This window comes from Meles meles, chromosome 1 (assembly GCF_922984935.1).
Source record: "Meles meles chromosome 1, mMelMel3.1 paternal haplotype, whole genome shotgun sequence".
Classification (NCBI taxonomy): Eukaryota; Metazoa; Chordata; class Mammalia; order Carnivora; family Mustelidae; genus Meles; species Meles meles.
The window spans coordinates 60,312,294-60,338,703 of record NC_060066.1 but is presented as its reverse complement, the minus strand read 5'-3'; the positions used below and the strand labels follow the sequence as shown (position 1 = coordinate 60,338,703).

The window sequence follows — 26,410 nt, the reverse complement described above, 5'->3', positions numbered from 1 at the left end:
TGGGCAGATTTGCCCATAATTTGGCAAGTAAACTAATTACCAAGTGTCAGAAAACTGTTTTCAATGCTGTATAAAATGATCTCTTTGATTTAACCAAATAAAAATTCTTGCTATTAAATCATATGGCAAGATGTCCTGAAGCAAGTAGTTTCATGAATTCTCAGGAGAACGAGAAAATTAAAGTTAAAAAGATCAAACACCAAGTGTTCATCAAACCTTTCAGTCAAGAGCCTTTATTAACATGCAAGTATCATTTGCCGCAAGATATACAGTTTTTCCTAATCTTTCAGTTCTATTTCAATATTTTAAACTTAAGGCTACTTCTGGATCTCAAACATAAAGTAACCTACTAAAATTGGTCAAAGCTAAATTTTATTCTAGTTGTCACTTTGACCTTTAAGAACATCATTTAGGTTTTTGACATTTATTTGTCAGCAAGTAGCAGAATATAATTCTTGTACTTGATAATCTTCTATACTAAAATATGTACCAGTATGTCTTGAGAAGTTACTAAAATATATGCAATTAACATATTTAATTGCTTTCAGTAAGCTAGAAAGTACAATGTTAGGTCTTCTATGAGGAAAAATTACTTTTATAGATCTTGGTTGCTTATGTTCTTGGCAGGTTCCGGAAAAACTGGTCCATATTAAACCAGTCTCAAAGACCTAAGCTAAAGGCTTTAACTATGTATCTCCTATAATGACAGCATTGTTGCTACTAAGATAGAGATAATAATAAACCCTACTCCAGTGCTCCTTTTCCCATGCCTAAGCAGAGGTGCTCTGTCAAGTTTTTCAAATTTCTTGTGTGTTTAGTATAAAAGCTGAATGACCTAAGTCTGATTTAAGTAGAAGACCCACAGATTATGGGTATCATACTTATTGGGACATATTTTAATTAACAGAAGATAATTCATATACTATATCAAAGTGCATCATAAGATTTGCACTGCATCTCTCAATGTTTTAAAATTTTTTATAACATTTCAGTTGGTTGGAGGAAGACTGGAATAGTTCAGAAAAGTCTAGCTTTTAAGAGGTAAATAAAGTCTGTAATGAATCCTTTAAAACATATTTAAATAATCAAAAGTGCAGTCACAACAAGGGACTATGTAAGAAGAATGAATATTGCCAAGGAAGCTTTATAGTCAGTGAAATACAGTACTTTGGATTGGCCAAAATGCACAATGCACATGAAATCAGTCATGTAGTTTACTTGTTGACCATGTGGCTACAGTTCAAAAAGTGATTGCTCCAAAAGCTATTCCTAGTAATCTTCCAAAATTGCTTTTAAATAAAGTTCTTAAATTGTAGCAATAAACAAAAAGACAAGATACACTTAATACTGCAGTTTATCAAAAAACACATAAGAAATGTCAACTCTTATGTCTTTGACAATTATAAAAATCAATGTTCTGGCTAAGTTATAAACATGTTTATAATGCAATTATTTGCATATCTCTAGTAATGCTAACAACGGTTATAAGATCAGAATAGGTTTAAAAAAAAACACTAAAAACACAAAAATACATAGCCCCATTATTTACCTGTAGAATGTGTTCATTTATGCTTAAATTTCAGTATTTACTATTTCACCACTGCTCTAATTTTAAAAATCACATCCAAAGGATAAGGCAAAACCACCTACGAATTGGCATATTTGTTTATTTCTCAATTTGTGAAAATGTCCTTAATTTGTTGATGTAGCAAACAAATTTCAATTCTGATTGCTATGCAAAAGAACAGAAGATAATCTGCTTTGCAATGAACTTTAAAGTTCAACTGCACACAGGCAACATGCTATATATGAAAAAATTACTAACTGAACTACAGGTATTAAATACTGAAAAAAGTTAACAGTTTATTATAATTTATTTTATTTAACAATCTAGGAAGTTCGCAGCCATCAGCAGTTCCAGTGCAATTTCAGGTGCAATTGGGAATTCAGGAATCTCTGTGGAGCTGTTAGTGTAGCGAACCTTGTAGGTAAAATACATGCATACTTTTGATAGCACATGTGAAGGGATTTCTCTAAAATTGACTTCATTAGTTTCGTTCTCAGCAAACTGACCTGTAAAAGAAAAGGAGTATGTTTGTTACAGGATAAATGAATTCATATGCTGGGAAGTCCTAACTCTCAGTACTTCCAAAAGTGACCATATTTGGAGATAGGCGCTTCCTCCTCCCTGCCCTTTTTTTCTGTTCAGAAACATTTGAAAAATACGGAATGCTTCGCAAATTTGTGTATCATCCTTGCATAGGGGCAATACTAATCTTCTCTGTATCATTCCGGTTTTAGTATAGATGCTGCTTAATGACTCATGGATGGGGTCTTTGAAGAGGTAATTAAGACAAAAAACAGGATTATTAGAATGGACCCTAATCTACTATGACTGGTATCCTTGTAAGAACAGGAGGTTAAGTCAAAGCCATACTGAGGGAAGACAATGTGAAGAACACAGGGAGACGCCAGCCATCAGAGCAAGGAAGAGGGCCTCAGAAGAAACCCTACCAATACCCTGATCTCAAATTCCTACCCTTCAGAATTATGAGAAAGTAAATTTCTATTGTTTAAACCACTCAGTCCAAGGTACTTTGTTACAGCAGTCCTAGTAAACTAATACAATGTGAAAGAATGAACCCAACTAACATCAAAAGAAAGACGTAATTGATTTGAGTATAAATATAAAAAAAACTTCATTAAGATTGCAAATGAGATTAATCAAGACTAAATTTTAAAATTCTAATTTTCTTCCAGGACTTTGGACACTTTAGCTTTTCCTAAGAATCATGGTGGCATGATTAAGTGAGGGTGAACAGGATACAAAAAAAGACAAATCTTTTAGAAGATTCAGTTTACAGAATCAAATCTTTATGGATCATTAGGAGCCCTGGGCTATATGGAGTTGCCATGTAAAAATAGATAATAAATGTAATACTATTTAAAAGCATTTTTAAAAGATTTTATTTATTTATTTGACACAGAGAGAACACAAGTAGGCAGAGAGGCAGATAGAAAGAGAGGAGGAAGCAGGCTTCCTGCTGAGCAGAGAGCCTGATGCGGGACTCGATCCCAGGATGCTGGGATCATGACCTGAACTGAAGGCAGAAACTTTAACCCACTGAGCCACCCAGGCGTCCCTAAAAGCATTTTCTTAAGAAAGCAAACCTACTGTGTCCCCTTTTAGTTTTCAAAATTTTGATTATGTTAGTGAGAGCTCCTCATAAGCTACTTCCCTTTGTGTTAGTAACACTTCATAAACTTTTTTAACGATCTCAAAATTTCTTTAGCTATATAGAGATTATAGCATTTAGCATTTACAGGAATAAAACAGTTTCTTAGCAGTCTAGGACTAGCATTATGTAGTCAATATAAAAGGGGGAAAATGCTTTCTGAGAATGTAGTTTTTTTTTTTTTTAAAGTTTTCTAATAACGGTCTACTGGTTGGGGGGTGGGTAGGAAGAAAGGAGAGCAGGACTGAATGAAGAATTCATAGCAATGAGGTAAATTTTGGTTTGTCAATGACTAAAACTCTCTTTCTTGAATATGTGCATGAAATATTACCGACAAACAGTTAGTAAGCTTTTATTTTTTTAAATTTCTTTAATTTATTTGAGGGAGAGATCTCAGAGGGAGAGGAAGAAGCAGACTTGCCACTGAGCAGAGAACCTGATGTGGACTCTCGATCCCAGGACCCTGAGATTATGACCTGAGCCGAAGGCAGATGTTTAACTGACTGAACCATCCAGGTGCCCAGTAAGCTTTTGATATTAAACAAACATTAGGGTTTTTTGAGTATTTTGAGTACATTTTAGAGTATACAATTCAGTGTACGTTCATGATACTGTGCAACCACCACTGCTATCCAGTTCCAAAACATTCTCATCATCCCAACATAAAACCCCATACCCTTTAAGCAGTTCCTGACCATTTTGCCATCCCCAGCCTCTGGCAAATGCCAATCTTTCTGTCTCTATGGATTTCTTCTGGATATTTTATACAAATGGAATCATATAAATGTAACCTTTTGTATCTGGCTCCTTTCACTCATATTTTGAAGGTTGCATGTATCAGTACTTCATTCCTTTTTATGTAAGTATTAGTTTTGGGCTGCAGATAAACTAAAGGAGATCAAGCTTACAAAAAGCAAACATCTTTTAATTTTATTATTAACTAAAATTTACTGACATCCATGACCTTGGTTTTCTAAGTACATCCAAGCTCTATCCAGTATGGAAGTCCAAAGTAATTTGACCTATGAGCAATGAGTACTGCTAGCAACCAAACTGGCATTCCTAAGTACTATTTTCCACTACAAGAAAACAGCTCTTTGGAAAAATGTCTGTTTTCAGGATTAGAGAATAATTTTTTTAAAAAGATTTTATTTATTCATTTGACAGACAGAGATCACAGGTAGGCAGAGAGGCAGGCAGAGAGGAAGGGAAGCAGGCTCCCCGCTGAGCAGAGAGCCTGATGTGGGGCTCGATCCCAAGACCCTGGGATCACGACCTGAGCCGAAGGCAGAGGCTTTAACCCACTGAGCCACTCAGGTGCCCCAGGATTAGAGAATAATCTATCAAATGAGCTTGAGAGGGGTGTCTGGGTGGCTCAGACCATTTAGCAGCTGCCTTTGGCTCAGGTCATGATTCCGGAGTTCTGGGATCAAGCCCCATGTCAGGCTCCCTGTGGAGCTCCCTGCTCCACCTTCTTGTATTCTCTCTCTCTCTCTCTGTCAAATAAATAAATAAAATCTTAAAAAAAAATTAAAAAAAAAACAAAAAACAAAAAAATGAGTCTGAGAAATCTTGTTATTATAGAAAGTAGTACAGCTATCCAAGACTACCAGAGCTATGTCAAAAGGACACAAGAGCCAACCTGATGTGGCTCCTCTGGCATAAAAATGGAGCAAATGGTACAATCTGAGCACCAGTGACAACAACTGCACTAGATTAAAAAACATCAAATAATAAAAAGTCAAAAGTTGAAAAGGATACACAAAAAAATCCAAACCAAAACCAAAATACTCTTTGCTACTCGAGGATGCTGAAGAATCATTTCATTACACTGAAAAATTATATGTAAAGGGAAAAAAGGCATTTATCTTTTCTTTGCTATACAGAGTTCCATTTCAGGATAACCAAATAGTTCTTTATAATAAGAATTCTAACTAATAAATGCAGAAGAAATTATAAGAATTAGAAAAGCACTGTTTTTTAATTCCAAAAGAAGTAAATCTCAGCAACAATTACAATGAACACAAAAAGCATTATATGGAAATATGACTGCGATTGTTCACAGATCAATCAGCTTGCTAACCCTGGAACTCACTTATCAGTCTCAACATCACTAAAAGATTGAGACAACAGGAATACAGTGGTACCACCTATAAAGTATTCTTGCCTAGAAAAAATGAACTGGATTCTAATCAAGCCTCTAGAGTTGTAATTATAAGCTTACAAGATGAAACATTAAGTCTAATTTAGATGTGGACATTTTACAAATAACTGTGTTTCTCCATAAAATTCATAGTCTGCAAAAAAGGGAGAGTACAGGGGAACTATCATAGATTTTGTAAGTCAAATGACACTAGCAGGGAATAATCAGCCTGAAATACTCATTAAAAAATGATAACAGATGAAGTAAGATTGGCAAAACATTGATAAAATTGAAGGTGGATGATGGGTACATGGAAATGTATTATACTATTCTGCTTTTGTGTGTGTTTTAAAATCTCCATAGTAAAAACTTGTAGACAAAGAATTACAAGTGACCCCAAATAGAAACAACCAACAAAACTAAAAGGCAACATATGAAATAGAAGATATTTGTAAATGACATACCTGACAAAGGTGAGTAACCAAAATATATAAAGAACTTATAAAACTCAACACCTGAAAAACTGAATAATCTAATGGACAGAAGACATGAATACACATTTTCCCAAAGAAGACACAGATGGGGGTGTCTGGGTGGCTCAGTGGGTTAAGCCTCTGCCTTCGGCTCAGGTCATGATACCAGGGTTCTGGATTGAGCCCTGCATCGGGCTCTCTGCTCCGTGGGGAGCCTGCTTCCTCTTCTCTCTGCCTGCCTCTCTGCCTACTTGTGATCTCTCTCTCTGTCAAATAAATAAATAAAAATCTTAAAAAATAATAAAATAAAAAGACACAGATGGCCAACAGACACAGGAGAAGATACTCAATATCTCTCATTATAAGGGAAACGCAAATCAAAACTACAATGAAGTATCGCATGTGTCAGAATGGCTAAATTCGAAGGGTGGCTCAGTCAGTTAAGCATCTGCCTTCAGCTCAGGTCATGATCCTAGGGTCCTGGGATCAAGCCCCCACAGGGCTGTCTGCTCAGCGGGGAGCTTGCTTTTCCCTCTACCTCTGCCTGCCATCCTGCTTATTTGTGCTCATACACTCTCTCTCTCCCTAATAAATAAAAATCTAAAAAAAGGGGCGCCTGGGTGGCTCAGTGGGTTAAGCCGCTGCCTTCGGCTCGGGTCATGATCTCGGGGTCCTGGGATCGAGTCCCGCGTCGGGCTCTCTGCTCGGCAGGGAGCCTGCTTCCCTCTCTCTCTCCCTCTCTGCCTGCCTCTCTATCTACTTGTGATCTCTCTCTGTCAAATAAATAAATAAATTTAAAAAAAAAAAAAAAAATCTAAAAAAAAAAATGGCTAAAATCAACAACATAAGAAACAACAGGTGTTGGCAAGGATGTGGAGAAAGGGGACTACTCTTGTACTGTTGGTGGGAATGAAAACTGGTGCAGCCACTCTGGAAAACAGTATGGAGGTTCCTCAAAAAGTTAAAAATAGAACTACCTTATGATCCAGCAATTGTACTGCTATGTTTTTACCCAAAGAATAAAAAAATACTAATTCAAAGGGATACATGCATCTCGATATTTATAGCAACGTTATTTACCATAGCCAAACTATGGGAAGAGTCCAAGTATCCACCAATTAATAAATGGATAAAGATGTGATATGTGGTGTGTATTTGTGTATGTGTACACACACACACACACAAGACTATTACTCAGCCATAAAAAATTAAATCCTCCTATTTGCAACAACATGTATGAAGTTACAGTATTATGCTTAGCAAAATAAGTTAGAGAAAGAAAATACAATACTATTTCACTCTTGTATGGAATTTAAGAAAAAAAACAAACGAGCAATGAGGGGAAAAAGTATAGAGGAAAAGCAAGAAACAGACTCTTAGCTTCAGAGAACAAACTGATGGTGACTAGAAGGGAGGTGGGTGGGAGGATAGGTTAAACAGGTGATGGGAACTAAGGCATGCACTTGTGATCAGCACTAGGTGTTGTATGGAAGTGCTGAATTACTGTATTGTATACCTGAAACTAGTATTACGCTGTACAGTAACTAACTGGAATTTAAATGAAAACAAAACAAAACAAAACCCCAAACAAATAAGGGACCCCAAATAGCCAAAACAATCTTGAAAAAGTAAAATAAAATTAGAGGCCTCACACTTCCCCATTTCACAGCTTACTATAAAGCTATAGTAATTGAAATACTGTGGCATTAGCGTAAGAACAGATCAATGGAATGGGGCACCTGATTGGCTCAGTGGGTAGAGCATGCAACTCTTGATGTCATGGTTTTGAGTTCAAGCTCCACACTGGGTGTAGAGATTACTTAAAAAAAAAAAAGGACTCTCAATGCAAGAGAGTTGAGAACCCATAAAAAAACCCATATAGCTATGGTTAACTTATTTTCAACAAGGTGCCAAGACCCTTAAATGGGGGAAAGAATAGTCTCTTTAACAAATGGTACTGGGAAGCCCATGTAAGAAGGAATGAGGCTGAGTCATTACCTCACACCATATACAAAAATTAACTAAAAATCAAAGACCTAAATCTAACAGCTTAGATCACAGAACTGGGGATGCCTGGGGGGGCTCACTCAGTTGGTTAAGGTTTGCCTCTGGCTCATGTCATGATCCCAGGGTCCTGGGACTAAGTTCCTCATAGGGCTCCTTACTCAGCAGGGAGCCTGCTTCTCCCTCTCCCTCTGCCTGCTGCTCCCCCTGCCTGTGTTTTCTCTGTCAAATAAATAGGTAAAATCTTTAAAAATAAGTAAAATCATAGAATTTATAAGAAAATATTTGCAAATGATGTCTGATAAGTGTTTAGGGTCAGAATTTATGCAAAACTCTTATGACTCAATAACAAAAAGACTCACAACGGAACTGAAAAATATTTAACAGATTTGAATAAACATTTCTCTCAAGATGATATGCAAATATATAGCAAACACCAGGAGCGATGTTCTGTATTTCCCTAGCAAGTCCTTAGGGAAATGTTAATCCAAAATACAATGAAGAGTGCCTGGATGGTTCAGTCGGTTAAGCATCTGACTCTTGGTTTCTGCTCAGGTCAAGAGCGTAGAGCGTGCTTGAGATTCTCTCTCTTCCTTTCCCTCTGCCCCTTCCCTTGCTCATGTTCTCCCTTAAATAAGTCAATCTTGAAAAAAATACCAGGAGAGGGGAGCCTGGGTGGCTCAGTGGGTTAAGCCTCTGCCTTCAGCTCAGGTCATGATCTCAGGGTCCTGGGATCAAGCCCTGCATCAGGCTCTCTGCTTAGCAAGGAGCCTGCTTCCCCCACCTCCCCCTCTGTCTGCCTCTTTGCTTACTTGTGATCTCTCTCCCCCTGTCAAATAAATAAATAAATAAAAATCTGAAGGAAAAAAAAAAATACCAGGAGAAACCACTTCACACCTGTTCGGATGGCTAGAATCAAAAAATAGGAACATAAATGTCAGTGAAAATGTAGAGACACTAGAGTACTCATACAATGGTGGTAGGAATGTAAGATGGTGCATCTACTGTGCATTTTGGTAGTTCCTTCAAAAGTTGAACATAGTATTATTCATGCTCTAGAAAATTCCAAGCCTCAAAAACAACAACAACAAAAAAACACATTTCTTTGAGGTAAAAAATATTATCTTAAAGGAACAAAGAAAGAAAGAGAATGTTAAGAACAGATGTTTGGGAAGTGGTAACTTCTAAAAAAATAAACTGTATATGTAATTATGAGCACAAATCACCAACAGAGTCCTTCTGTGGTGAGGAAATTAACCATGGTAACTAACGTAGGGAAAAGAGCCCTTCCTAGTAGGGTAAATAACTGAAAACAGGAACTGGTAGAAATCAATTTTTCCAAAGCAACGTAATCATGCAATAATGTCAGAACAGTTATTGTCTCATTTAATGTTATGAGTCACTTAATTCAAGTAAAAACAAATTAATAGTGAAGATTTATTAACAGAAAATAAAGAAATGTACCTACCTGGGCCACTCAACATGGCTTTTATTGTTCCGGATGTTAGTGCATGTTCTCTTTTTACAATAAATTCATGACCATCCGAAGATATCAATTTGACATACATGGCATCAGGGCCTTCACACCCACCATAGGTTTTCTCTTCTCCATCTAAAGTAAATGATTTTTCAATCACAAGATTAAAAATGAATAGGTTTACCAAGGTTGGTATTTGACTAACTCAAAAGAGAAACATTTCTGGATGGTAACATCTACCGAGATTTTAAGATTTTTTAACTGTTTGTTTTATTATTACCTGAACATTTTCCAATGTCAGAATAAATTACATTCAAGGATGTTACTTTGGATAAAAATTTACCAGTATTCTTCAAGGAAGTATTAACATTTTTTTTTTCTTGTGAACACAGCAACATGTTCAAATTTGAAAGCTTAAACAAATTTTCAAATAATAAAACTTTAAATCATGGGGAATACTCATGTTTAACACAAGATGCACTGTGTGCATTTACGTAAGAATGTTTGTATGTCATATGATTTCAATTTCTCTGACAAAGCTCCTAATTCTTAAAGTTAGGGCTTCCCTTTAATCAGCATCTTTACTCTTGATCCATAAAAATAATGATCGAAAGATTTTATTGCTGATTTTAAACTATTGCATGACTGAAGTAATATAGACAAATACCAGTCTTTGAAATTCAAAGTAGAGGTGAGGAGATAGTGTAGATGTTACTCTACTGCCAGCTACCCTCACTGCCACCTTCAGCCACAGTAGCTAGCTCAATATAACTTTTTTGGGAATATGCATTTTTTGAATATTCTTTAAAGAGCTTTCTAACACTTATAACTTTCACAGAAAGTTTTAATTTTTATGATTACAAATATCTGAAAGAAAAGTACCTTAAGGCTTATTCTAAAAATTTAGGAAGCCCTAACAAAAGAAGTATAGAGGATAAAGTATTCAAGCTACAAAGATCCATTTATTTATTCATTTGTTAATAGTTAATTTAAAAATCCCTCAAATTAAGATTAATAAATATAAAAATCATTTATGTACTACTGCTGGTGAAAATGTCTAATCTGAATCTAATCAGGAGTAAACATTCAGATAAATCTAAATTTTAAAGTATCATGAAAGACTTCACTCCTCATGCCCCCAAAAGTAGGGAACTATTTAAAGGAGACTAAAGAAACAAATTAACACAATAAATGATCCTTGGTTGGATCCTGGATATAAAACACAGGGATACCTTGGAGATACTCGGTTCTAGACCACACAATAAAGCAACTAACTCAAAGGTGTGTCAAATGAATTTTCCAGTTTCCCAGTGGATATAAAAAAGTTATGTTTACAGCATACTATAGTCTATTAAGTGTGCAGTATCATTTTGTCTAAAACAAAAATGTTTATACCTTAGATTAAAAATATTTTACTGCTGGGGTGCCTGGGTGGCTCAGTGGGTTAAAGCCTCTGCCTTCAGCTCAGGTCATGATCCCAGCGTCCTAGGATCGAGCCCTGCATCAGGTGCTCTGCTCAGCAGGAAGTCTGCTTCCTCCTCTCTCTCTGCCTGCCTCTCTGCCTACTTGTGATCTCTTATTGTCAAATCAATAAATCTAATCTTAAAAAAAATTCTTTATTGCTAAAAATGCTAACCACTGTCTGAGTTTTCAGTGAGTAGTAACCCTTTTGCCAGTGGAGGGTCCTGCCTTGATGTTGATGGTCACTGAATGATCAGGGTTGTGGCTGCCGAAGGCTGGGGTGACTGTGGCAATTTCTTAAAATAAGACAAACGTCAAGTCTGCTGCATCGATTAACTTTTTTAGGAACGACTTCTGTGGCATGTGATGCTGTTCAATAGCATCTGATCCACAGAACTTCTTTCAAAATTGGAGTAAATCCTCTGAAACCCTGCCACTGCTTTATCAACTAAGTTAAAACTCTAATTCCTTTGTTGTCATTTCAACAGTCATCACAGCATCTTTACTAGGAGTAGATTCCATCTCAAGAACCACCTTCTTTGCTCTTCCATTTGATGCAACTCATCCATTCAAGTTTGATCATGAAACTGCAGCAATTCAGTCACATCTTCAGGCTCCACTCCTGATTCTAGTCCTTGCTGTTTCTACCACATCTGCATTTACTTCCTCCACTGAAGTCCTGAACCCCTCGAAGTCATCCATGAGGGCTGGAATCAACTCCTTCCACAATCCTGTTGATATGTTGACCTCTTTCCATGAATCACATGTATTCTTTCTTTCTTTTTTTTTTTAAGATTTTATTTTTATTTATTTGATAGAGATACAGTGAGAGAAGGAATGCAGGCAGGGGGAGTGGGAGAGGTAGAAGCAGGTTCCCGGCCAAGCAGGGAGCCTGATGGCTAGATCCCAGGAATGACCTGAGCTGAAGGCAGATGCTTAAGGACTGAACCATCCAGGTACTCCAGGGTCACATGTATTCTTAATGGCATCTACAATGGATGAATCTTTTCCAGGTTTTCATTTTACTTTGCCCAGATGCAGCAGAAGAATCACCAACTGTGGCAGCTATACTTACAAGATAGATTTCTTAAGTAGTAAGAGTAGGCTTAAAATATTCAGTAAACCATGCTATAAACAGATGTGCTATCATCCAGGCTTTGTTGTTCCATTTATAAAGCACAGGCAGAGTAGATTTAACATAATTCTGGGCTCTAGAATTTTTGGAATGGTCAGTGAGCACTGGCTTCTACTGAAAATCACCAGCTGCATTAGTCCCTGACAAGAGTCGCCTGTCCTTTGAAGCTGTGAAGCCAGGGACTGAATTTTCTCTCTAGCTATCAAAGTTCCAGATGGCATCTTTTTCCAATACGAGGTGTTCCATCTCCATTGAAGATCTACTGTTTAGCGTAGCCACCCTCATTGATTACCTTAGCTGGATCTGGGAAACTTGCTGTAGATTCTGCATCAGCGCTTGCTGCTTTACCTTCAGTTTTATGTCACAGAGAGAGCTTCTGTCCTTAAACCTCATGAGCCAGCTTTTGCCAGCGTCAGACATTTCTTTTACAGCTTCCTCAACCTCTCCCAGCCTTCACAGAATTGAAGAGTCAGGGCCTTGCTATGGATTAGGCTTTGGTTTAAGGAACTGTTGTGGCTGCTTTGATCTTCTATACAGACCACTCAGACTTTCTCCATCAGTGATAACTCTGTTTCACTTTTTTATTATTCACCTGTCTACCGGAGTAGCACTTTTTATTTCCTTCAAGAACTTTTCTTTTGCATTCACATCTTGGCCAACTGTTTGGCACAAAGGGCATAGCTTTTAGCCTGTCTCAGTTTTTGACATGCTTTCCTCACTAAGTTTAACCATCTCTTGCTTTTGACTGAAAGTGAGAGAAGTATAATTCTTCCTTTCACATGAATACTTAAAGGTCATTAATTAGCCTACTTAATTTATTAATTAGCCTAATTTCAATTTGCCTGTCTTAGGGAATAGGGTGGTATAAAGAGATAAGGGAAGACCTGGCTGGTGCAGCAGTCACAACACATACAGCATGTCTCGATTAAGTTCCCCTTCTCTGTGGGCACGGTTCATGGGATGTCACAACTACAAAACTACAATAGTAACATCAAAGATCACTGACCACCATAACAAATATAATAATAGTGAAAAAGTGAAATATTGTGAGAATTAACAAAATGTGAGAGACATGAAATGAGCAACTGCTATTGGAAAAATGGCACCAATAGATGTGGTCCACACAGGGTGGCCACAAACCTTCAATTTGTAAAAAAACACATTATCTGCAAAATGCAATATGAAGCCCAATAAAACAAGGTATGTCTATAACATACTTGCTATAAAGAACACTACTGACACAACTGGAAAATTCTGAATATGGACCTAATTATGAGATGCCTACTCCAGTAAGTGTGAAGTGAAATGGTACAGAAAAATATGCATGTGTGTGTATATGAGTATATAAATATTACACACACAAGGAAAGCAAATGTGGCAAAGCATTAGCAATCACTGAAGGCTACATAATGTATTATTCCTGCAATTTTTCATAAAAAGCTGGGAGACTCATAAGGATGCAAGTAACTTGTAAATTATAGACTACTCAAGCATACAAATATTTAGCAGGTTTTGCCCATCTCTTAGAAAATAAAAACAATTTTCAATTAAATTTATAATTCTTGCATTTTTGGCAAGAATTTAAAGCACTTTTTATGTTTGTTGGGAAAGTTTCTAATTTAAGTTGCTATTACTTACTAGGAATCACAAATTATACTTGGCACAAAAATATTACTTATCTGCCTTTCAAAAATACATACAGGCATACCTTTATTGTGCTTTGTTTTACTGTGTGTTTGCACTTTTTACAAACTGAAGGTATGTGGTAACCCTACACTAAACAAGTCTGTTGGTGCCATTTTCCAACAGCACTTGCTCACTTTGTGTCTGTGTCATGTTTTTGTAATTCTGGCAATACTTCAAACTTTTCATTACTGTTTTTGTTATGGTGATCTGTGATCAGTGATGACTCATTAAAAGCTCTGATGATTAGCATTTTTTGGCAATAAAGTTAAATAAAATAAATAAAAATTAAATAAATTTAAATAAAATTTTAATTAAGGTACTATATATCTATTTTTACACATAATGCTACTAGACTATAGCACAGTGTAAACCTAATTTTTACAAACAGGAAACCAAAAAACTCATTTGACTTGCTTTATTGCTGTGGTCTGGAATCAAACGCACAGTATTGCTGAGGCATGCCTGTGGTAAACAGATGCTGTGGATTTAACTAATTTTAATCTACTCTGATCATTTTTTTTACTTGCATTCACCAATATAAAAGGCCTATCTTTGAGGAAAAAAACCCAGCTTCTACTAGCTGAAATATAAAATTACTTTATATAACTTACCCATTATGTTCTTATGAAATTCTACTTTACTTCCACAGGAACTTTGGTAGTTTCCTGAAAATATAACAGTGCTATTTTAAGATTAATCCTGGAGTAATATGTTTTCACCCATTACTATTTAACGTCCTTGGTATTACAAATTCAAGGACTCTCTCTGCTATGCAAGAGTTTCCCAGCCACCATAATATGGAACAGTATCAAGTTTCTGAATATCTGAGAAGAGAGGATCACCTTCAGAGTAGTAGTAGTCTAAACACAGATTTGGTTTTTTCCCTTCTTTAAGGTAACTATTGTGAAAATTATTTAAAAATACAGATGCTGTTACTTAAGAGTTGAACTGAACTTGAAGGAGACTGCTGGCCTTAATCATCTCTTTGTATACTTATATCTACTAGATACTAGTGAAAACTAAAGCACGTATTTGCTGAATGAATGACAATATGATAAATCCAAGGACATGAAGTAGCCTTCATAAAAGGGCTTGCCCTCGTCTTATGTAAGTGTGGCATTTATAGTGCATTATACTGGGCCATCCTTGCTGCAAAAGGCTATCAAAGTTCTGAAATTTAACAGTGAAGTGGTAGCAAATCTTTACTACTTTAAGAAATCTTAAAAATTTTTAGAAGTTTTTATTTATTTGAGACAGAAAGAGAATACAAGCAGGGAGGAGGATCAGAGGAAGAGGGTGTAGGAGACTCCCCACTGAGCAGGGAGCCCAGTGTGAGGCTCAACACCAGGACCCTGAAATCATGACCTGAGCTGAAGGTAGATGCTTAACTTAATGAACCACCCAGGTACCCCAAGAAATCTTAAATCTTACAAAGTAAGATGAATGCTAAAGGAAAAGGGCTCATTGAGTAATTTTAATTTTCTATCATTTCTTCAAGAAGGATTTCACTTAAACCAATAAATTTATGTTATTAACAGGAAAACATCCTGTTCTGTGAGAAATCCTTAACCAGAATTTTATTCTAGCCTTAAAGGAAGGGCCAAGAAAATGAACCATAACATTTTAGAGCAGGAAAGAAACCTGGAGATAAACTATGTAATCCCTCATCTTAAGTATCATCACTGATGTATACGGGGGCTGAATGATTTGTTCCAGGTAATGACAGAGTGAAGGTAGGAATCAAATCTATTGGTCTAGAATACCAAGCATGGAGGGGGATATTTAAAGTACCATATCTAATAGGAGGTAAGGGCAACAGCGGCAATGTTACATCATTACCAACAATTTGAGGGGCTAATGAGTGGTAAACATCGCCTTACATGACTTACATACATTATTTTAAAATAACACTTACACAAGGGAATTATTATTCCCACTCTAGAGGTGAAGAAACACTAAGAGGTTGCCACTTGCTTAAAGCTTCTACAGCTTAAGTGGCAGCATAAGGATTTAAAGCTAGGTAGGTTTGCTTTAGAGCAAACACCACTTTCCATTATTCCATACTACCATGGTAAACAATTCTGGCTCCCATTAAAACTTTTCTACTATTGTTAAGAGCTGCTCATATAAATCCTTAGATACTTATCTAAAATTTAAACAGTACTGTGTCACTTTATAAGAAGAATAGTAGACAAAAATTCATTGGTCATTATTTTATTCTGTTCACTGCTTTGTAATCTTTCTTCTAAAAGAAACGAAAAAGGAAAAAAAGTGCTAGAAGAAGAATTTCGAGTGCCAAGTTTCTATCTGGAAAATCTCTAGAGCAAAACATCTAGGATGTTTATTTAACTAGCAGTAGCTAAGCAACCATGCAAAGTCACATCTCAGAAGCCCTTTGGGTAGCAACAGCTTCTCTATAGATTTCTTAATATAGTAAATCAATCTCACCATTTATACAACAAAGGTGGAGAAGGGACTCACCATCACTAATAAGAAAACAGTAAATTAACATTAACAGTTAAAAGTAAATTCTAATTCTTATGTAGACGTTAAAAATATTTAAAATATGATTAAATCTGGATTACCTATAGACGTCCAAGTTTGGGGTTAGAAGAATCTCAGTGTAAGCATTTGATCTCTTTTATAACTGAGGTATGGAAATGTGAATTAGTAGGTAGAGGCAGTGTTTGAGCAGTAAGCTGAAAATAGTTCTAGGCAGAAGATAAAGCATGAACAAAAAGTCCTCAGATGTTATTATGCTTTTATAGTGTTATATATGAACATTACTCTTTTGAGTTTTTTATTTTTTAATAACAAATAGAAATTCTAGATGACCCTAGCAGCTACACTGAAATCAGTTTTGAATCTAGTATCACTGAACACTGAAAAGATCTTTGAACAGTCCATCCTTTGAATCTGAAATGCTACCATTATCATTTCCTATATTATCACAGGAATTTCTAGACTATATTCTGTCTCACTAGTCTTTTTATATCTGACCAAAATATCCACTATTTTCACTGTAACAGTGTGATATACATATTTGCTAAATATCTCATTTTATCTCATGTTTTGCTAAAGTCTCATTTTATCATTACACACTTCTTATTTGGCGGACTTTTTGGTACTTTACAATTTTTATTATGAATGCCCTCTGTTTTCCTATTGTACTTTCTGAAAGATTATTGCTGGTGTTTTAAAAAAAAAGCTTTTAAATCCATTAAAAGTTGATTTTGTATCCCATCATCTTTGCAGAACTCTCTTATTAGTACTAACAGTTTTTCAATTGATTTGCTTGGATTATTAAGCAGATGATAGCAACAGCTACAAATCTATTCTTGTTATCTTTCTTTTTACATTGGCTATTTACTTAGAAAAAGTAATAAGGTTAGGTGTTTGACATCACTCACAAAAGTATGCTACGGATTAAAGAACCAAATATAGAAAAATAGAAGAAAAAATGCAAATAACTCATAGACCTCTAAAAAAAATGCCAACAGTAATCATGGAACATGCAAACTAAAACATTAAAATGTGCTAAGAATCAAGTGTTGGAGGAGAGGGAAAAAGGGAAATACTAAATAAATAGCACAACAGTTTTTGGAAGGCAACAGCAGAATCATCAGAAGGCTAGTGATTATTGGTATCTACTTTAAAGAAACACTAGCCTTGTGTGCAAAGGCAAGTAGGAGGATACGGACTATAATAGTATACAAATGAAAAACTGAAAATATGCTAAAAAAAGTTCATCAATTAGGGAACGAGCTAAATAGAAATAGTGTCTATAATTATTAATAATTACTAGGAGTGGTGAAAAGGAAAAAGTTAAATCTATGGGTTTAACAACATGGAATTACCACCAAGATAAACTGTTAATTTTTTAAAAAGCAGATTAGAATGATAGGTAAAGTTTGGTGTTATTTATGTAAAATAAGTGGCTTCTTGCCTATTAATCATATTTTCTGCAGAATACATAAAATGCACCAAAATACATGTTTGAAAGTGTAAATTAGAAAACTATTTTTTCGAAAACTGTGATTTTAAATTAGATTTTACTTATATATTTACTTATAAAAGATTTTTATTTATTTGACAGAGAGACACAGTGAGAGAGGGAATACAAGCAGGGGAGTGGGAGAGGGAGAAGCAGGCTTCCGGTGGAACTGGGAACAAGATGTAGGGCTTGATCCCAGGACCCCAGGATCATGACCTGAGCCAAAGGCAGACGCTTAACGAATGAGCCACCCAGGCATCCCTATTTATTTATTTTTAAAGATTTTATATGGGTTAAAGCCTCTGCCTTCAGCTCAAGTCATGATCTCAGGGTCCCGGGATCGAGCCCTGCATTGGGCTCTCGGCTTGGCAGGGAGCCTGCTTCCCCCTCTCTCTCTGCCTGCCTCTCTGCCTACTTGTGATCTCTATCAAATAAATAAATAAAATCTTTAAAAAAAAAGATTTTATATGAAAGAGAGCAAGTGAATGAGCACAAGTGAGGGGGAGGGGCAGAAAAAGAGGGAGAAGCAGACTTGCTGCTGAGCAGAGAGCCCCACAACGGGGCTCAATGACCTGAGCCAAAGGCAGACACTTGACTGAGCCGCCCAGGTATCCCTAATTTCATTTTTTTTTTTTAAGATTTTATTTAGTTGTCAGAGAGAGAGAGAGAGCGAGCAAGCAAGGGGAGCAGCAGTCAGAGGGAGAAGCAGGGTACTTTTTACCGACGTGGGACTAGATCCTAGGACCTGGCCGAAGGCAGATGGTTAACCCAATGAGCCACCCAGGCATCCCCCTAAATTTGATTTTTAAACAAAAACAAATAGGGACGCCAGACTGGCTCAGTTAGAAAAGCATGTGACTCTTGATCTCTGGGTTGTGAGTTTGAGCCCTATGTTTGGTGTAGAGATTACATATATAAATAAATATTTAAAAAAGGGGGGCACCTTGGTGGCTGTCAGGTGTGATCCTGGGATCAAGCCCTGAATGGGGCTCTGTGCTTCGGATTCTCTCTCCCCTATGCCCCCCCTCCCCTAACTCACTCTTGTGAGCAGCTGCGTGCGCGCGCTCTCTAAATAAATCTTTTTTTCTTTAAAGATCATTATGAATTTTTTTTTCTTTAAAGATTTTATTTATTTACTTATTTGATAGAGAGCTTGGAGAGGGGGAGACACAGCACAAGCAGGCTGAGCGGCAGGGAGAGGGAGAAGCCGGCTCCCTGCTGAGCAGACAGCCCCATAAGGCTTTATCCAACAACCCTGGGATTGTGACCTAAGGCAGACACTTAACCAACTGAGCCACCTCGGTGCTCCATAAATAAAATCTTAAAAACAAAACAAAACAACAAGAAGTGTAATAGAACCAAGCAGCTCATAAGGGAATAATGGTCAGCCTGATGATTAGTTCTTAACTCTATGTAAAAACCAGGATTAATTTGGAAAACAAAGTAATACAAATGGACAGAAGTTAGAAGGTAATTCCAGTTTGTCAGAAGACATCAAACTATCCTGCCCAGAATGTGCTTATAGTGTCACTGGATTTATGGCTCTCAAGAGGAGTTAAAATTCTCATTCTGGCCTCTTTTAACACAACAATACCCCTATATTTAGTTCTTGTGTAAGCAGTCTTAATACTTTTAGCAAATGGCACCCCTCCCCCATTTTCCCTCCACTTTGGAATTCATAGTTTTTTTCACTATTAGATGTAAATGCTTGTAAGTTTGTCTTTTTAGATATATTTTGTCTTGCTTACTAGCTTGATGTTTCCACAAGGCAAGGAGGTCCTCTCTGTGACCAAGGTTATCAATACAATGGTAATTATGTGGTAATGTTAACCATGTGAAGCTTCATACAATAATGTTATCTGCCACTGACACAGACAGTACTATTCTGAGCTTTCTAAGAGAATAAAGTTATTCAATGATATACTGTTTTTTACAAGATTATGTTTTTGTTTTCCCATGATGCTGGCATTCTTTCTAGGAAAGAAATATTTAAGTTGATGGAAATATTTTGGGCTATACTGAAGGGAGGGAGTGACTGAAGGAGACAGTATTCTACCTTTCACAATAACATTTAGTCAATATGAGTTCTAATTCTGAAGACAATTTTTATTTTAAAGACTTCGAGGGCATAGCCACATTTTATGAAGTTATGATAACTAAAAATCAGTCTTCACAATTTTACACCAACTACCATAAACTGCGAATTAAATGCAAGAAGCATGTGTTCCTGTACATGATTTCTGGAATTTTATGTTTCCTAGAACTAATTCAGTTATCTGAATCTGAAAATGTTTGTTTGATAATGTCCTCAAATCTCCTAGGGTTAAAACTTGTTCCCAAACACCCAAGTTGAAGAACAAGTTCTGTTCTCAGTGGCAGTCTACAGTACATCAAAGAGGGCAGTTCTTCACTTTTACTAAGGGAGTCTATCAGGTCCTTTAAAGTAAAAGCACTGACCACAATTTCCGATCTATTTCTGATGGTTAACAATTAGTCATGGCCTAATCATCCTAAATGATCAAGTTTTTACTACTAGAATAATGACTCAACTAGTAATACTCAGTAATCAACTATATTATAATATTTCATTAGCAGGGCTTGGTTTCTAAAAACAAGTCCTCTGCCTGTCATCAACTGTGGGGCTTTAGGGATCTTGATTAGCAGAGATCTGATATTTTAGACTGGCCATAAATGATCAATCAAAAATATTTTTATACAGGGTGGTGCAGACCACAACAATCATTACATTGATGTTAAGTGGTCTCCAGTTCACTGGGAATGAAGGTTCTCGATTATTTATGTTTTGGTAAGTTATAGCTGTTTCATGACAATTTACAAGTGGCAAAATGATAAACAAGACTTTCCTAAATCCTTATACTGGATTCCTAAGTATTAATCCAAGAAACCATCTGCCCACAAAATACCTTTTACAAAAATGTTCACAGAAGCTTTACTCAAAATAAATGAGAAGCCACCCTGACCACACACAGGCTGTGATCTATCTGCGCAGAGGAATACCATTCACAACAAAAAGGAATGATCTACTGATACACAAGACATAGGGGAATACCAAAAATATTATACTGAATGGAAAAACAAAAAAAGTACATACTATATTATTCCACTTATATGAAATTCTAGAACAGGCAAAAATGAACTTATGGTGAACTTATGGTTGCTTCTGGAGGAATGATTAGGAAAACATGAGGCAACTTTCTGGAAAATTAAATGGTATACTTAGCATTTCAAGATACGTTAATCATATCTCAAAAGAATAAGGTTAGAGTAAGACTTTTTTTTTTTTTTAAACATTTTATTTATTTGACAGAGAGAAATCACAACTAGGCAGAGAGGCAGGCAGAGAGAGAGGAGGAAGCAGGCTCCCTGCGGAGCAGAGAGCCCGATGCGGGGCTCGATCCCAGGACCCTGGGACCATGACCTGAGCCGAAGGCAGCGGCTTAACCCACTGAGCCACCCAGGCGCCCCTAGAGTAAGACTTTTAAGAAATTTATTATTTTTCTTAAATTTAGATATCTTTCATTGTAGAGATATTATCAATCCAAAATGGTTTTCTGTCTCATTAACCTTTCAAAAGATACTTATGCTAATAATTAAACTGACCCAAATTCTCTAGGTTTGGAGAAGCTAATAGATCGGGAGTAGGATTTGGGGAGTCCTAAAGAAGTAAATCTGGAACTATGAAACTTTTAAGTGAACAGCCACAAAAGGAAGGTAGCTTTTGATCTGGGTCTCAATGGATGGAGGTGTTTTTACCAAGCAGAACTGGAAGGAGAGGGAGATCCAGGCAAAATAAACAGTATGAGCCAAATCAGGAGAGGGGCGGGAAAGGCATGTACACAAAGTAACAGTGTCACTTCAAGTCCACATCTGAATTTCTACTCTCCAAATTTCTATCTCAAGACCCTGATAGGTTAAAGTGATAAGACTTCTATTTATCTCTCAAACACAATGGACTAAACTATCTAAAAGTTCCTTCCAGCACCACCATTTCATGTTAATAACTCATCTGAAATTCCGCCTCCCTCTACCAATGCCTAATTCCCAATTTCCCATCTTTATTAAATAGAGTTGTTGCCCTTATACAGCACAGGGCTCCAGACTGCTATGTGCTTCCACGGAGTCTGTCTGCCTCACCCCTGTAAACTACCTAACCTCCCTCTTAGACAATGATCTTCAAACTCCTTTGTTTTGGTTTAAAAAGGTTTGAACAAATATTCCCACTATGTAATATCTAATTATAGATTCTAAATACTATAAAATCCTAGTAAACAATCCTCCTAGTGAACTGGTTTTCTACTCTGAAAAAATCCTAGCTTCTCCTTAACTTCTAATACCTCCTCCTTGCCCTGACAACTTATTTTATTAAGAAAACAGAAAGCTATCACTTCAATTACCTTGTTTTTCCATCTTCATCCTACCTGCGTCTATATACCATATACTCTGTCCACCCTCCTGTTTCAAAAGTTGAATAAAAAAAGGGGTGCCTGGGTGGCTCAGTGGGTTAAGCCTCTGCCTTCAACTCAGGTCATGATCTCAGGGTCCTGGGATTGAGCCCCCGCATCAGGCTCTCTGCTCAGTGGGGAAACTGCTTCCTCCTCTCTCTCTCTGCCTGCCTCTGCCTATTTGTGATCTCTGTCAAATGAATAAATAAAATCTTAAAAAAAAAAAAAAAGACGAATAAAAACTATCTTTCTGGGGCACCTGGGTGGTTCAGTTGTTAAGTGCCTGCATGCGGCTCAGGTCATGATCTCAGGATCCTGGGATCAAGCCCTGCATCAGGCTCTCTGCTCGGCAGGAAGCCTACTTCTCCTTCTCCCACTCCCCCTGCTTGTGTCCCTCTCTCCTTGTGCGTCTCTCTGTCGAATAAATAAAAAATCTTTAAAAACCAACCAACCAACCAGCCAAAACCATCCTTCCTATTCAAGAACAACCCTTCCACTTAAGCACACCTCTCTGAGGACTTTGTGCTGTTATTATTCCCATCAGCACATCAAAATGCTGTATCATCACTACCATTCACTTCTTAACCCACTCCGATCAGACTTCTGGCCCACTAGTACATTCAAGGGGCTCATCTTATTACTTTACTTGCTTTCATGGTGAATTTTTAATCCTCATCTAACTCTTAGTAGGGTTTTATAGTTGACTACTCCCCTGCTTCCCAGAACCACTTCTTCCCTTAGTATTACAGATGCCATACCTTCTGGCTTTTCTGTTCCATCACTGTTTGCTCCTCTTTTGACCGCAGTGCTCCCAGTCATCTGCCCTCTTCTCCATTAATACTCTCCACTTGATGTCCTCTAGTCCACAGGTTTAAATATTACCCATTAAAAATGACCCGCAGGGGCGCCTGGCTGGCTCAGATGGTTAAGCGTCTGCCTTCAACTCAGGTCATGATCTCCATGTCTTGGGACTGAGCCCCAAAATGGGTTCCCTGCTCCGTGGGGAGTCTGCTTCCCCCTCTCCCTCTGCCTGTGCTCTCTCTCAAATGAATAAATAAAATCTTAAAAAAAAAAAAAATAAAAAATGACCCCCAGATAATCTTCCTAGCTTGACTTTGCCCCCGAGCAACAGTTGTGGATATCCAACTTGCCTACTTGCTACTTGCCTATTTGATAATAATTATCAAAGTCCTCATTTATTCCTATACAAAACTCTTAATTTATTCCTCAGAAATCAGTGTACCCTCCTGTGTTCCTTATTTCAGTAAATGATACTACTGTTCACCCAGATGCTCAGGCAAAATAGCTGATTCCTCAATTTTTTTTTCTGTCCTAGGGGTGAAGGCAAGACCTACCTGGCTCTATCTTTAATTATATTCCAAATCACACCATTCCTCACAAACTTTTACCTTACATCTCTAGTTCAAGCTACCACTTCTCAATTGGACTACTACAAGCCTCATTAGGAACTAGTTTCCTTACTTTCCTCCAACTGGTCTATTTGCCACCTAGAAACTAGTCATCAAAAACAGAAATCAGGTATCATTCCCCTGCACAAAATCCTCTAATGCCCTCTCATTACAAAAAGAAAAAGGACTATAAAGTTGTAATTATTTAGACTTAGCTAACTACTCTGATTTTCTCATCATTCTTATTTAACTATGCTCCAGCTATGCTGTATGGTGGCCATTTTAGTATCATAATAGGTTAAGTTCATTCCTTTCTTAAAGTCTTTACATTTATAGTTACTGCTATCTTAAAAACTCTTCCATATTATTTAGGTCTCCAGGCAAAATGCCACCCGAGAGAGGTAGGTCTGCCTGGCTCACTCCCCTATCAAAATTAGACACCCCTACCCTAGTCACCTAATTTGACGGGACGTAACTCTAATCTTGACCTAATTTCTTCACATTTATCACCTCTTGAAACTATATTTGCTTATATATATACTTATTGCATCTCCTCTCTTTCCCCAAGCTCCATGAAGGCAGGTCTGGTATAATAGCTAGCATATAGCAGATGCTCAACAAGTATTTCTTGAGTGAATGGTACTATATTATTTTCTTAGTCACCAAGGCTTGAAATTTCAGGCATCACTCGATGGGCTTTTCCTGATCTTATTTAATAACGGAAGAGTAAGCCCTTATTAACAAGTTAACTAAAATCCAGGTACCCTTATCAGTATAAATGCAAAAAGCTTCCAGATTATTTCATAGTACTGAAAAATCTGTATTAAAAAAAACAACAACCCAAAAAGCACTTTATAAGGTACACTCAAATGTTACTTTAGAACTTGATATACAAGGCTCACTATAACTTCTGTTACTGCCTAATTACATTACAGAATTACTATAAAGGTAATGAAACTGGCATCTACAAGTTGAAATAATCATACTTATATAAAATATATACATATTTTGAAATGGCAGTTACTAGTTAAATTTCATACTTAGGGGAAAAAATAATAGCCATTAAAAATTAAACATGAACTCCAGATCACCACTGGCAATAAATAAATATCCACCATGACAGGGCTCAGAGCTGTTTCCTTACCATTGTATCTCCAGAATGAATGAATCCATGTGTGAACTGTAATCTTTCAACATAATGAATTACAAATATAATGTAAACGAGATCAGAGATTTATCATCTTAGTCTACTAAACAGAAAAGCAAACAACTATTTGAGGATCAAAAAGCAATTTAGCAGTTTGAAAAAAAGGATTTTAAAACTCAAACTAAAGGATTTCGGCTGTTTTCTACACAAACGTGAAAAAGTAAAATGCAAAGTAGAAATGCTCGCACTAATGGCATGAACTTTACAACTATATGTTACGAAAGAGATTTTAGTTCCATAAGATAAACTCAACGGCCACTGTACTAGATACCTTTAAGACAAAACTGGAAAGCAGATCACGACAGTCCCAAACTATCAAGTCGGGCAGAGATCGTCCGACAAGTTGCCCAGAAGGTAAACGTCCCGGGGTCCTGCAGCTGGAAAAAGAGGGCTGTGACTGTGAGAGTCACTCCTCTGACTGGGGACCGACTCCAAAAAAAGGACGTATTTGAGTGCACACGGGGATAGCAGAAAGAAAAAGCGACAGGGCTGCCTTGCTCCTAACTCCACCCTCCCGGCGCTCTGCCCGGGGAAGGCCCACGCTCGCTGGCCGCCGCCCCTCCTTTCACCCTCTTCCGAGCCCACCAAGCGGCGCCTAAGAAGGTCCAGCCGCCCTCTTCTCCCCTCCCCCAAACCAGGAGCTGAGAAGGCCCGGGGAGGTTAAGAGCTTCCGTTCCTTCCCCGCCCAAATGGGAAGGGGTGGGAAGTGGGATCGCGAGCGCGCCCAGTACGAGCCTTCCTCGTCTCCCACGCGGATCCGGAGTTCCGTTCCCACCCCAACCCGAGACTCACTCGTCAGTCCTGCAGCCACCACAGCCACCGCGCCGGGTCCCCGCGCACCGCCACAGCCCCTACTCCAGGGCCACCCCCCCCACCCCAGCTGCCTGCCGCCGTGGGTTCCGGGGCAGTTAGAGGAATCACTTCCGCCGGGTCACGCACGCTTTCTGCGACGCGCGGGAGATTGGTACCTGATGAGGCGGGGACGCCGTCTGTCGCCCGCTTCCGTCTACAGGAAGTGCGCAGCGCCCCGCTCCCTTCTCCTACAGTATCACTGGCCCACCTCGGAGGACCGCGGTCATTTGCAAATCCCAACCAATCCAATTCAGGGTCTTCTGATTCCCAGCATGCAGCACCTACTCTGATCCGATTTCCACCGGGACATCATTCTCAAAGAGGTGCTCGGGGTTCTGAGGCAGCACTGCATCCTGGGATTTGTAGTTTCTCTGAAGGCCACTGTTTCTGCGCGGCCGCACTACATCCTGGGACTTGTAGTTTCTCACGTTGAATGTTAAGACTTTGGTAAATTTAGAGGTAATTTTAGAGGTTTCTGCGGGTCGGAGATAATCTGTAGAGAAAATATTGAAAATTGGGAGTACGGTTTCTATGCTAACAAGATCGTGCTCCTTAAGAAACACCACCTTTTGTGAAAATTTGCAAGAGCATCTTTACGGCTAGCGCAATGGGCTGGCCTCATTTCTTCTCTTCTCAACAGCTATTACTGAAAACTAACCACGCCCCCACCCAGAGGGTTGGGGCCTTTCTCCCTTCTTACCAACTCCTCCCAGCACCGGGTTGCTCAAACTTTCCTAGATTCAGAGATCACGCCCCGAAATTCCAGGCGTCTGCCGCGGATGCTGAATTCTGACACCGTCTTTGACATCCTACGCCCCAGCACACTCGCTCTTTGAGCCACTCTCTCGCTCGTCGATCGGCCTGCCCTTT

At 37.9% G+C, this 26,410-nt stretch overlaps 1 protein-coding gene and 1 non-coding gene across 4 annotated transcripts; both read right to left on the bottom strand.

Annotated features, from left to right (window-relative positions):
• Positions 1-1,336: 1,336 nt before the first annotated feature.
• Positions 1,337-25,784, bottom strand: ELOC (elongin C). 3 transcript variants are annotated; one of them, XM_046023061.1, is made up of 5 exons: positions 25,481-25,559; positions 24,960-25,065; positions 14,227-14,280; positions 9,325-9,468; positions 1,337-2,073 (listed from the first exon to the last, which is right to left on the bottom strand). In XM_046023061.1, exons 3-5 carry the CDS (start codon positions 14,228-14,230, stop codon positions 1,883-1,885), a joined length of 339 nt encoding a protein of 112 aa, XP_045879017.1. In that variant the 5' UTR covers positions 14,231-14,280; positions 24,960-25,065; positions 25,481-25,559; the 3' UTR covers positions 1,337-1,882. The 3 variants fall into 3 exon arrangements, with proteins under 3 accessions (XP_045879017.1, XP_045879027.1, XP_045879007.1); XM_046023071.1 differs by lacking the exons at positions 24,960-25,065; positions 25,481-25,559 and adding an exon at positions 25,657-25,784; XM_046023051.1 differs by lacking the exon at positions 24,960-25,065 and having other exon boundaries at positions 25,481-25,603.
• Positions 2,219-2,325, bottom strand: LOC123928188. The gene has a single exon (XR_006815640.1). It is a non-coding gene; the product is annotated as a U6 spliceosomal RNA (small nuclear RNA).
• Positions 25,785-26,410: the final 626 nt, after the last annotated feature.

Excerpts from the sequence above, each read along its gene's own strand:
- ELOC (XM_046023071.1), bottom strand. Across the intron at positions 2,074-9,324 it reads AGCCATGTTGAGTGGCCCAG|GTCAGTTTGCTGAGAACGAA; the intron begins GTAGGTACATTT and ends TTTCTTTTACAG.